General features: G+C 40.8%; 1 protein-coding gene across 1 annotated transcript; it reads left to right on the top strand.

Moving 5' to 3' along the window:
- Positions 1–2038: 2038 nt before the first annotated feature.
- Positions 2039–7397, top strand: manea (mannosidase, endo-alpha). Its single transcript, XM_080512982.1, has 5 exons — positions 2039–2119; positions 3598–4225; positions 5916–6025; positions 6096–6172; positions 6357–7397. Exons 2-5 carry the CDS (start codon positions 3706–3708, stop codon positions 6988–6990), a joined length of 1341 nt encoding a protein of 446 aa, XP_080369108.1. The 5' UTR covers positions 2039–2119; positions 3598–3705; the 3' UTR covers positions 6991–7397.
- The last annotated feature ends 5977 nt before the right edge of the window (positions 7398–13374 follow it).

The raw sequence follows: 13374 nt of genomic DNA, 5'->3' as shown, positions 1-13374 counted from the left end.
TGGAACCTAAAGAGGCTGCTGAGTGGTGTTTACGTGCATGCATTACCAACCACTACACTAGTGGCAGGCTCATCAAGTATACATATTTAAATTAAACCATCTCTGATTATCTCGAGCAAAAGTTTGGAGTTGAAAAAAGTGGTATAGATATAATATTAATCCGTATGAATAGACACATACCTACACATTGCAATCCTAAAAAAACCCATTGTAAAATAAGAGGAATGATGACAGAATTGGAAAGCAGAAATATCTTTTAATTGATTCATTTGCTGAGCCTTCGTCTCGGTGTGACAGTAGTGGCAGCTGAGCCGTTCAGGCGCCTCTTTGCCCAGACCAGAGCGCTCTGCATCGGGCCTGAATACAACCACCCGGTCAGCATCAGCAGGAAACATGGAGCGCCCATGTGGAGGTGAGATAAGATCCAAGCAATCGTAACCCACAGTGCCACTTTGAGAAACAGGAGAGTGTAGTAGGTTATGTTCTCTGAGCTGAACGTTGACTTCTCCTGAGGAGAGAGTAGAGGGGCGACATTTGGGTTCACAAGAGTAATTAGTAATTATTTGTACACGTCAGCACATTTAATCCTGATGTTGGTTCCCACAATAATTAAATCTGGAGGGAAAAATCATCCAGATGAGTCTTCATAGATATCTTTGTGAAAGAACAATTGCATTAAGTCTAAATTGCTCCCGCAAAAAGTATTTTAGTTTGAATTAAATGCAACATGTGAAACAGCAGTTTATTCTCCTACTTCACCTGTTTCTTTGTGGTGTTGGCTTTGTCAAAACAAATTCTTGTCTTCTTTTTCTTGACTAAACATTGCCGCGATGGTGTTGCCTCCATCATTGATGCAGGGATGAGAATTCAGTGAAGTGATACCTAAAACAAGTTATTGTAAACATTACAGCACATATAAACAGTCTTCAGTCACACAGAAGTCATTACCAGGGCTTTACAGACAACATGGAAGCAGTTTCTAACAATAAGAATAACCCCATTATCAGGAACATCTTAAAAAAAAAAAAACACGAATTTATACAAAGCCATAGTAGATTAGATGATTTAAACAAATGCAGATATAGCAAAATAGTGTAAAGTTAACGGGAGGTAGAAATTGAGACATCAAGATAAAGATAAGTAGATGGGGTAAATAGTTAGAAATGGAAACAAATACAAATAACCAGGGAAGTGTATCGTTATATATACAGGGATCAAAATGCACAGATTTGGGGAGGTAAAGATAGAAATATAGAAAGAGAGGGAGTGAGAGAGCTACAGGGAGGTGTATAGCGATAAAGTGGTAGATAAATAGAAAAAGACTATAGTGTATAAAGATGGACCGATATCGAGTATAAAAAGAGTTGGTAAAGAGAAATATGGTGATAGGGGAGACAGAAAAAAAATAAAGACAGCGATAGAGATGTACAGATAAGCTAGTGATGTAGATAGATCAAGTTCAATGCCTCTTCCCAGCTCTTAACACAATCAAAATAACATATTTACAGAGAAAATTAAACATTAAATTCACTTCTAAATACACTAAAAACAATTGGTGTACACATATGTATAGTCAGATTAGCTACACACAGGAAACTGACCTTAACGGACTTGGTTACCTTCACTGACGCTGACGTTAGCTGAGATTTACAGATGTAGTATTACAGTTAACTAATAATACAGAATTAAATTTGCATAAAAAATTAGACGACAAACCTTTTTATTTGAGGGACTTCTTGTATTGTTTGCAGTCGGTTTTGCTGTCCGCAATCAATACTTTTTTGCTGAAACCGCAGGGTAAACGTATTGTCTGACGTTTTCTTTTGAAACAGTAAAGACAGGAATAGTTCATGTAGTACGCCCTCCAAACTGAAGGGGGTGATATTGAGCACTCAAGCGTTACAGAGCCTCTTGTATCTGTGGTTGTATGGTGACGTCGGGGATAATAATAGCAGCTTCACGCACCAATCGGATAAGTCAAAGTCGGCCATATTGGACCATCAGAGCGTTTGTAGATCAGTGGTTATCGTACACGACGGGCTGAACCAGAAGTGCGGGGTATGTCTCGTCTTCTACCTCTCATGCGGATAAAATAATTCATGGACATCCTCGGGACGAGGTGTGTTTACATTATTACATGTTGGGAAAGCTTCAATATAGAGACAAGCGAAGTTTTGCCGCAGCGGTAAAGCAGCGTTGTTTTTCAGCACGGTGTTTTCCCGGGGTTGTTTACAAGTCCGAAGTTCAGTGCAGGTGGAGTTGAAGCGGCTAATGTTAGCTTGTGGTTTGTGTATGATGAAGCAAAGTGCATGATGAAGAAAACTGCATGATCAATAAACAGTGCATGATCAAGCTACAGTGCACGAAGAAGCAAACTCGTCATGGTGGCTGTCACTGTACGTTACGATGTGGCCGACGTTGCATTTCAACCAGCTCTTTTATTATCTTCTCCACAATAGTAATATACAATACTCTGATCAATACATAACAGCTCTCCAAACTTGTCAAACATGTTATTTGATTAAATACGTATCAAACATAACCAGATGCAACTCGTCATAGTTGCTCTATACCAGTGTTGTTGTTGTTTTAAAGTGTAGGGTTATTGGGGGGGGGGGTTGACCTGGGGGAAACCAGAGGCCTTTTCCTGACATTTATTCTCTACTTTTAATATTTAAAAAAGTTATTACATAAGGAAAGTGCCAATCCCCTTTCTCTCTGAGTCCACATACTCCAAGGAACACGGTACGTCCAATAATGTCCTGAAACTTTCTCCATCTCATCTTCTGTTCTGCTGTGACCCTGAAGTTCAGTCAGACCAACCGAGAGAGTGAATCCCTTTCCTCTTCACCCTGTCGTGGAGAGTAATGCTCACCACCCCGTAGCCACTTAAATCTTGCTGCGTCCAAGTTGCAGTAACTGGTAAACAGAGCTTTGAAGCTCAGTTCCCTCTTCGAAAACTATTTGGTACAGCGATGGCGTTTCGGCAGCCACTTGCTTAAACTTTCAGCTCCTCTCCTGATTCCTAACCTAGTCACTCAACCAAAGCCCCATCCATCCACCAGGCGTTGCACCTTTTTTTTCAGGATTTAATTTAAAGTAAATGCCAGAGAATGTGTTCTAGGGATTTAATGATTTATTCAGCAATGTTTGATTGGAAGTGGTTTGAAGGACCGACATCATTTCGTGAACATACTGGTTTGATTTAAAGCCTAAGTAATGAAAGACACCAGATTTGCATCTCAAATGAGAATGTTTTTCAAATCTCATTATTTGATCATATTACTTGAATTAGTATTTTTCTTCCTCTTAATTAGCCAAAAACATTTGAAGTTGTCAGCTCGAGCTGTATCCCCTCAGGTTCAAAGACAAACCATATAATAATTCTTACTCTCATTAATGAAAATGATGAAACACTTTGTTTGAGCACTAAATTTGGCTTTATTTTTTATTATTTGCTTCAGTCTGTGGGAAGCTGATCCAATTTTTCAGAGACTAAACATCACTTTAACCAAGAAAAAAAACTTGTAAGTTGCTTTTTGTAATTCTTTTCTAACACGCTCATTCCTTTTTTTTTTTTTTCCCTTAAACTCCAAGGCGGAACACAAACTCTTCCACTGATCTTCAATGGCAGCCCGTCCAACATCATTCCCTCACTGCTGTCTCAACAGTGAGCCATGGAAAGCCTCAAGCACTGACTGAAAAATGGCGAGGTTTAGACGCAAGTCTTGCGTCACGTTAATTGCGCTCGTGCTGCTCGTGCTCGTGGTTACGGTGGTCTTAAAGGCGTTCTCGCCAGACGACTCTCCGCTCATCAGCCCCGGAGGCGTCGAGCTGTTCGCGGACAGAAAGCATGACCCCGAGAGCCATAAAGACGACGACGACGACAGCAAACCCGACAAGACCAAAATGAACGACTCGGCTCAGTCGGACAAGGATGCAGAGCTGGCCGCCACGCTGAGGAAGTTCCCTCCTCCCAACTACTATCTCCACGCCTTCTACTACACCTGGTTTGGAAACCCCAAGTTCGATGGCAAATACATCCACTGGGACCATCCGCAGCTGCCACACTGGGACTTCAAAGTGGCCCAGGGGTATCCGCAGGGAAGACACAGCCCACCTGATGACATCGGGTCAAACTTTTACCCCTCTTTAGGGGCTTACAGTTCCAGGGACCCCTCCATCATCGAGGCTCATATGCAGCAGCTGCGCACTGCAGCCATTGGTAAGAAAACAAATCTTAATTTCCCTTTGACGTGGCTTAACATTGAGATTTATAGTGGTTAAAAAAATTTAAGTATGGTTGCAAACTAATGATATGTAATGAGAAAGTGATTCAGTAGATTTTAGGTGCATATTAGAGGCCGAGGCCTTTACAAAGCTCACATTCATCTTGTTAGATTTTAAATGATATAATAGTGTAAATATGGCTATGTTGCAGCAAGCTCTGATATTATATTACTTTGCATTAAGAATAATAAATACAAATATAAGTAAAACTAACAAAGAGAATTAAAACACTTGTTTTTAGCAGAAACATTTTTTTTTTATTGTTTTCCTGTGACAATATTTTCTAAACAACATCGTGAGACCCTGGAGGGAATGTCACGCTGTCTGCTAACAAAGACGGGGAGTGTATATTGTAAATGCAGAGGTTTGTAAAACTTAAAAGCGCAGACTCGTCAGCAAAAACAAAAACAAAAACAAAAAGGAAGTGCATCTTCTTTCAAATAAGGAAGTTTATAAAACTATTAACCACAAATTGCACAACAGTGTAATTTGAACATAACGACGGATGTGCTTTAAAATCACACATTGCTAAAACTAAACGAAACACAAAGTGAGGGCCTTCGTGCCTTCGTGCCTTCGCAGATTATTTCCTTCCGTGCTGTAGCAATACTTCTTTGTCATAGGTGCCACGTTTGGAAGTAACATGCATTTGTGGGATGAGCAGAAGAGTTGATTTTGTGCCCATGGGAAATTGTCATGTGCTCTCAATTCCCCAAATGGAAGGTAATTACAAATGCAGCAATTTAAAAGAGAAATGATGTATTTCTTACTGCCAATAAACATCATTACAACAAAGAAATAACCTATCAAGCACACATTTCCTTATATTGTGTGCATCGGTCACATTCACAGGAGAGTTAAAGCTGTTAATTTCAAGTCATTTTTTTTTTATAATTACCGGTACCAATATTTCAGATAAAATATTTCACAGACAAAATCATTTTAATGGTTTTGCCATTTTTAGTGATTCTGTAAGATTTAACTATAGGATAAATAGATTGGTATCTGTATAATAATAATAATAATAATTAGGCTCTTTTACTAACTGAAGTTGGCACCATTGTGTTTTGTAGTTTATATCAAACATTGCAACCTGAACCAAGAGATCAGTGGTACAGCTATTCCTACCAGCATTCATCACCATACTGTGTGGATGAAGAAGAACTTTGTGTGGAAAAAGGAAGATTTTAGATCTTCACACAGATTTGGAGAGTAAAGTAAAACAAAACACAAAGTGAAGTCATCTTTTGCTTTTGTGCTTAAAGATATTTAAGATTTTTACATTAAACTGTTTGGCACAAGGACGCGTCATAAAAAAAAATTGCATTATGTTGGAATCATGTGAATTTTCTTGAACAGTTTTGTCAAATGCTGTATTTTTCAAAAGAGCTGTCTTTTATTTGCAACAAAACAAGGCAAATTTCTAATTGTCATTATCATTACTGATAAATCCCAGTCATGGTTCCTCACGTCTGCCTGATACGATGTGGGATTCAATAAAAAAAATAAAAAAAATCTCCATTGACCAACTTTTCCACTTCATATAGCCTGGGGAGTTTATGATCAGTGGTCTGGACTGTTTTCTTGTCAATCAGTCACTAATCATTCGGGGTTGATGTGTGCAGGCGTGGCTGCGGTCTCCTGGTATCCTCCCAATTCGAAGGATGAGAACGGCGAGCCAACGGACAACCTCGTGCCTTTGGTCCTGGAGGTGGCACACAAATACCACATAAAGGTCTGTATGAAAAACGGCAGCTGTGCTTGTTGTCGAACTCGTTTCAAAAGGGTCAATTCTGTCTTCACAGGTCGCATTCCACATTGAACCGTACCAAGGAAGGGATGAAGTCAACATGTTCACTAACGTCAAATACATCATCGAGAAGTGAGCCTTGCCAACGTTTCCTCGGTGTCAGTCAAATGTCACCACTGTGGTCTCACCCTCTCTCAGGGAATCGCTCTGTCGTGACTCATTACTTCAGTCTGTAATCGCCATGTTATTCCCTTTTCATTCCTCTTGACATCTTCCTCTCTCCGCTTGTTTGTGTGTTTGTGTCTCCCTTCCCCAGATATGGAAGGCACCCAGCGTTTTTCAAGTACCGGACCAACACTGGCAAACTGCTTCCGCTCTTTTATGTGTATGACTCATATCTGCTGAACTCGGAGCAGTGGAGCAAACTGCTGAAACACACGGAGAGTCAGAGCATCAGGGATACCCCATATGACGCCATCTTCCTCGCTCTGCTGGTAGAGGAGAAACACAAGAGAGACATCCTGACGGCAGGGTTCGACGGCGTCTACACTTACTTCGCCACCAACGGTTTTTCCTATGGGTCCACGCAGCGTAACTGGGCCTCCATTAAAGCTTTCTGTGAAGATAACAACCTCCTATTCATTCCGAGCGTGGGCCCGGGATATATCGACACGAGCATTCGTCCCTGGAACTTCCAAAACACTCGAAACCGCATCAACGGCAAATACTATGAAACCTCGCTGAGCGCTGCGCTCGAGGCCAGGCCTGATTTCATCTCGATCACGTCGTTCAACGAGTGGCACGAAGGCACTCAGATCGAAATGGCAATCCCCAAAACGAGCCAGACGGTGTATCTGGACTATCTGCCCAATAAACCCACAATCTACCTGGAGATAACTCGCAAATGGGCCGCGATATTTGGTGGCGAGAGACGAAGATGGCAGGAGTGATCTGTCTGGGAACCCGATGAGCTCCCGTGTCCATTCAGGGTCTGAGATAGCGTAGAGAAGACGACAGAATACCGACCAGAATTTACACCCGCGAGAATGAAACGAGATATTTCTTCAGTCACTTGCAAGTGGACAACTTGATCAGCTTAACTTGAACTGCCGTGATGTATATGTTTTGCACTTTAGTGATTTATTGTTAATTTATCTGCTGTTTTATTGCCGCCTGCATAACCAGCCACATCGTGGGATTCATTGTGTAAATCAGCATGTTTTTTTTGTTTTGTTTTTTTTCCCCCCTCCTCTCTCATAACCAGTTGTCGCTCCATTGGCTTGTTTTGCCTCTCGGTGATCTGTGACTGTATTAAAGCTCAATAGAAATAAAGTGCACCCTGGAGAGGAGGGAAAGACGTGAGTAAACAAAAGCAGTCTGCTGCTATGAAACTGCTCCCTGGTTGAACCCAACCACGGCTCAAAATACACTTCGAGAAACAATCACAACATGCATCCCCATGTTTCAAATGCGCGTCGGACTCAAATCTTAAGATGAAGCGTGGCGAGGCAAACAGCAGGCACTCAGGAAAACAGTGTTTCACTTAAGAGAATCACAGAGCAAGATTGTGGTTATCTGTGTGAGATGTACTGGAATTTACCGTGCAAACTGTGGTCAGTGTCACTGACGACCTGAATGAATAAGAAATTAGATTTTGGAGCAAAAAACTTAGATAAGGCATTAATGCATGCTTTTGCAGTGGCTTGCAAAAATGCTCATTCATACCATACTGCTTGAATATTTATACATTTAGTCTCATTACGACCACGAAGATAAATGCATTTTCTTGGGATATTTTTTTTTGTGTGAGAGACCAACACAACATGCTGCATTATTGTGAAGTGGAAGGAAAATGATTCATAGTTTTCAAAAAAAAAAAAAAAAGTCCTTGATGGGATTAAAAGATTTGTTCAAAAGAAGTTTGCCATTGTCGTTCGAAATGAAAAGCACTCGTCCCAAGGTTTTGCCTTGAAGATTTGGCTTCATTTATTCAGTCTTTTTTTCATCAGGAAAGTCCCATCGGGCTCAACACCGATATGATTTTTAAAATTCAATTTATTAATAATTTCACATCCATTATGTTACTTGCTGCTACAAAAATGTGTTTAGAAATAGAAAATTGCATATATTTGATCAGGATTAACATGATCTGGTTAGAATTTTTTATTTTTATTTTTTCAGACTCATCAACTTTTAAAAACATTTAAAAGCGAAAAATGATGCTCACTTGACCAAAAACATGGTTATATCAAACCCTTTTATTGAAAAAAACACATGAGTGTGATCATCTGAAACACACATACAAATACCCATGATTCCAGAGTTCTTTGTTTGATTGGGAATTAGTGTTTTTATCCCCAGAGCTTGACTCATGACTGAGTGGGTGACTCTAAATCAGACGTGGGCATGGTAACTCAGGTGTGTTTGAGCAAGGAAACATTTAAAACACACAGGGCTGCGGCCCTGAAGGACCAGGATTGCCCACCCCTGCTCTTAAGTTGTCCGCAAGGGTCATTATTTCACGTCTCATTCCAACCAATGGAAAAAATAACACACGGCTGACTTCAACATACCTTCTCTGGGACAAAGTTCGTTGACAACTTCAACACCTTGTGGAACAGTAAGGGCCGCTTCAGACCGGATGGGGTTCTTGGGGGGTGCCTTCACTTCTGCCCTTCTCCTTCCTCCTGTGATCCTTTGCTCCAGACCACTTGGGGCTATTTTGGTTATTTCCAAAGGTCTAAACATTTCTGAGGTTGCGGTGAAGGATATTGCCATTTCTGATTATCACTTTGTTATATTCAAAGGCTCTCATCTCGTCTTTACCCAGATTTCCAATCACACACCAGCTCAGCCTTCAGCTTCTGTCAACAACCCTGTAGATAAACTTCAGCTGTAAATGTATGAACATAATTGATACCAATGTTCCAGCCAGGGCCAAAGCAGTTGTCGGAGAAAAGCGCCATAGAGGAATTGTTGAAAGTCGTTCCCTGGTGTGAGTCAATGATCAGACAGTCTTCTGAAATGTGTCATTTATTTAAACAGTCTGGAAACATCCAGGATAGCTCACGAAGCTATCCTGGATAGGTGCCTCCATAAGCCACACAATTTGTTATTTTCTTGTGTTTAACAAGTTGCTCTCCAGTGTTCATTTGGGCGAATGTTGGCAGAGACATCACATTACGTCTTGCTCCAGTGTCCACTTTCATCTCAATGGCTCGGTCATTTATGCATATAGTGACAAAGCCTTCATCCCTCTCTTCTGAGTTTACAGAGTCAACACAACAGTCCACTGTGACACCATCAAAATAAAATGTTTTGGGTTTTTTTTGCAGTTATGGCAATGTTGTCCAAATGTAGCTGTCTCCCCACAGCTGTTGCATTTTGTGATGATCTGTGTTGTCTTTTGCTGGTATTTCTTGTTTACCACTGGCCTTATCAAATCAACATTGGTGGCTTGTGTGGCCAGTGTCTTGCTAATTTTCTTCAGTCATGTCGTGAATGTGACATATTGAGATGGTCTTGGGAAGCGTAAAATAATTTTCTCTCAACAGAGATTTCCTTATAGAGTCCCTGCTAATGCCACGCACAATCCTGTCGCAGATTAGCTCATCAGTCAGTTCTCCAAAGTGACACCTTTTAGCGCCTTAAATCGCTGATGAAAGACTCGATAACCTCACCTTGCTTTTGATGTCTTGAGTGGAATTTGTGTCTTTTCATTGTTTTGTTGTTTTGGGGGTTGAAGATTTCACTGAACTTTCTTTTCGGCTCTTTACATTGGGAGCAGCTAAAAAAACCCAACCAAAAAAAAAAAAAAAGAAAAAGGAATTCAGACCAGCAGAAGACAAATGGTGAAAATCTAAGTTCCCAATTGAGATATAGAACTTAGAACTGAGAACGCCCAGACAGTTATTTTTCTCTGAGATTCTCACCAAACACAGTAATAGTGCACATGCTTTGTTTAGTGTTGGACAGACCGACTACGGTAATCCCTCATCATCAGTCAGGTCTGAGCTGTTCTCTCTGTTCTCTGGTACCGCGCACCATTACCTTGCATCCCGTTTCACCCAGTCTCAGACAGTATGACTGTAATACCTGTGCCTGTGCAGCTCTAACTGACATCATTCTGCTTCTTGAGCCCACAACTTGCAGCTTTGACACTCTGCCCGCAACCTGTTATAAAAATGTTTTTAACGTCATAGCTGCAGGTGTACTATGCATAGTGAATAGCTCTCTTCATGACAGATGTTATTTCCAAAAGGTCTAAATATGCATCAGTAAAAAAACAATTAAAGACCCACATCAAACCAGCCTCGGGCAGTTTCTATTCAACTTAATGCTTTTATGGTACAAAACATTTCAACGTTTCCCAGTCTAGATTTACGTCAAACGGCCACACTGAGACCACGTCAAATAAAGTACTAAACAACATTCATATCACCACGTAAAACAAACACTGGTTAGTTTCAATGAGAATTAAAGAGCTACTGCAAAAGTAATAATAATGGCACATGCTTGGGAAGAAAAATAGGTGTTTATTTATTGTTTCACAAGTTTATTTCAAATACATCTCTTGAGGGAATTCCCTTTTTTCAGACATAATCAAACTCAATGACATGTTGATTAAATCCCCGGTTTACAAGAGTCTAGAAATTGATAATTAACAAATTCTCCTGCCTGATGGATGTCAGACTTTTGTTATGGAGTCCTTGTAAATGAAGGAAGGAACATTTAGTGCTTGATCCCCGTACAATGGTTACAAAATGAGGTTATCTCAGCCTTTGCAGCCTCAATTATTCATAAATGAATTCCTCACAACCCCTCCAACTTTATGGAAGTGCATTATTAACTCAATATTTTCCCACTGTGAATGATTAAAAATAGGTTATCGGCAAGTGTGCAAGTATTTGTTACTTTTAGTCAGTTGCAGGCATTTGAGCCACTTTATCTCCATGAAATATTCAAAGCACATTTCTTTCCACAAACGATAAAGTATATAAGGCAAGTGCTTTCTCAAAGAATGTAGTTCTCAGCTATAATGATGTCGATCAAAAGGTTTGAACACTAATTCCAATTGATCCATCCTGCACGCTGCTTTACACCAATGGTGGGGGCTTCACTGTGGGTGAAGGCAAGATATATACAACTACACACGCTCATATTCATATCTGAGAGTCACAATCAACCTAAAACGCATTTGGTTGGACTATTGGGGTAAACTGTAGTACAGGGACTGAACCCATACATGCACAGAGAGCATGCAACCTTGTGAACAGGCTGGTAGGTGGAAATAACAGATTACAAACAGTCATAGTGCTGAATCCTAAATAAATAGAATTCTCAGGTATGTTATGGATATATCTTTTTTGAGTTGGCCCATGTGATTGTTGCCTAATGTAATGTGTTAATTTTACAATCATTATTTGCTATTGGGAACACCCAAGTTGAACGGTTATCTAAAGTTTTTTCAGTCTGCGTTCCTGTAGACAACAAGTTTGTTCTTTTAACAAAGAAAATTGCAGATTTGGAAATGACTTTTGTTGACAACACAAATGGACCTTTTGTGAAATGTGCTTAGATATGACATGAACTGGATGGAAGCCCTGCTCCTGGCTATTGGTGCAGGGTGTACTCTGCTGTTTCAGACGATAGATGAAAGTTGCTGCTAAATACGCCCACAGCTTGAATATCAATTCAAACCTTTTGATCTTCCTTCTTTTAGCCAATAAGTGTATTCTTTAAAAATGCCATTTTAATATTCGTCTGGTAAATGTGCTTTGAATGTAGATATTTATTTGAGGGAGAATAGACTGGGAAATGCTTCATAACAATTTGTAAATACTTCGAGGAGGACTTTTGTACTTATAATATCTATATATATTATTATATTATATTATATATATTTTTTAAATCCTAGGCACAAATTAAACAAATGATGTTTCTTTCTTCCGGTCTTTCTTCCTCTGGTTATTGAAGTGAGCTTTGGGGACCATTAAACGGGAACTTATGAAAGGAAACCTTTGGTAAAGTTGGAGGAACTGTTTTACGTGACGTATTTTGAGTTTGGGGCGCATTTGGTTCCATTTCTCACGGTGACTAGTTTGCGTACGTGCATCCGTTTTAACATGCACAAATCTAGCGGTAAATGATTCACCTGTTTATTCCAATGGAAAACTTGAGCAGATGATAAATGTGTGGCAGAGCCTCAGCATCACACTGCCACGCGCGCCCGCGCGCACGCGGCCACAGCCTGCAGCTGCATTGACGGTAAACAGAGCAAGGTAGCGCATGGGCAGCCAGCAGGGAATTATTCCACATCGCATCACATCCCTGAGCATACATGGCGTCCTCACACACCGAGCCATGGATTTAGTGTGCAGATCGACGGGCTAGCCGCCAGTTCCGTGCGTGCATATACGCGCGCGCGCGTGAATGTGTGAGTGTGCGTGCGTGCGTGCGCGCAGCCATCATTCATTGCGTCGGTGTGTGCAGCAGCAGCAGCAGCAGAAGCAGCAGCAAAAGATAAAGCGGGTGAAGAATCAGTGCACATTGCCACAGTAGGTATCATCATTTTTCGGGATCAGGACGATGGATGTGGGCTCCACCGGATCTCTTGCTGCAAACACGGCGGACGGACTTGATTTTTTATTCCAAACGCATCCGCATCTCCCCTACGTTGCAAGGTGTCTGTGCAAAGAGCTGTGGAGGAAATGAGAAGACGGCTGTATTTTTTTTGACTCCCGCCAGTCGAGATGGTGAGTAAGAATAAATGCATGGATATTTTCTTCTTCTTCTTCTTCTTCTTCTCCATCCCTTTTCTGTCCCTGCACCCCCACGACTGAGCATCGCCTCCCGATTTGAACGGCAAATCCTCCACAGCTAATTAGAAACCATGGAAATTCCACAAAATACCCTGAAAGGTGTTGTTTTACCCATTTTCCACCGGGTGTTTGTTTTCACGCTGCATTCCTGCATTTTTAATGTATCCCACTCCAAGGTTTTTGTTTTTCTTCTTCTCTTTCTTCTTCCTCCTATAGATGTGATTTATGTTGTGATACATGTTCAGCATCATCCTCTCACGCTCGCATATTCTGTGCGGTTGTTTTGTTTTGTTTTTTCACACAGAGATGGGCTGTAGTGTGAAAAATTGCTGTGAATCACCACTATACTACTTCAATGCAGTGTCACCCAGAAAGACAACCATTTTAAAGAGTGGCTCCTCTATAGCATCACGTTTTAAAATGACCTTCACTGCTTGGCGGCTGGAAATTAATTCTCACCTGGGATGGATGTCCGTTTGCAATCCGTGTGTGTGCGTGTGTGTGTGTGTGTGT

This window comes from Blennius ocellaris (assembly GCF_963422515.1).
Source record: "Blennius ocellaris genome assembly, chromosome: 17".
NCBI classification, from domain to species: Eukaryota; Metazoa; Chordata; class Actinopteri; order Blenniiformes; family Blenniidae; genus Blennius; species Blennius ocellaris.
Note: the sequence above shows the minus strand (reverse complement) of the source record. Positions and strands in the feature narration are given on the sequence as shown.

Coding starts and splice junctions, on each gene's coding strand:
- manea (XM_080512982.1), top strand. CDS start 3,706: ATGGCGAGGTTTAGACGCAAGTCTTGCGTCACGTTAATTGCGCTCGTG. Junction 4,226..5,915: donor GCTGCGCACTGCAGCCATTG/GTAAGAAAACAA, acceptor TGATGTGTGCAG/GCGTGGCTGCGGTCTCCTGG. Junction 6,026..6,095: donor CACACAAATACCACATAAAG/GTCTGTATGAAA, acceptor CTGTCTTCACAG/GTCGCATTCCACATTGAACC.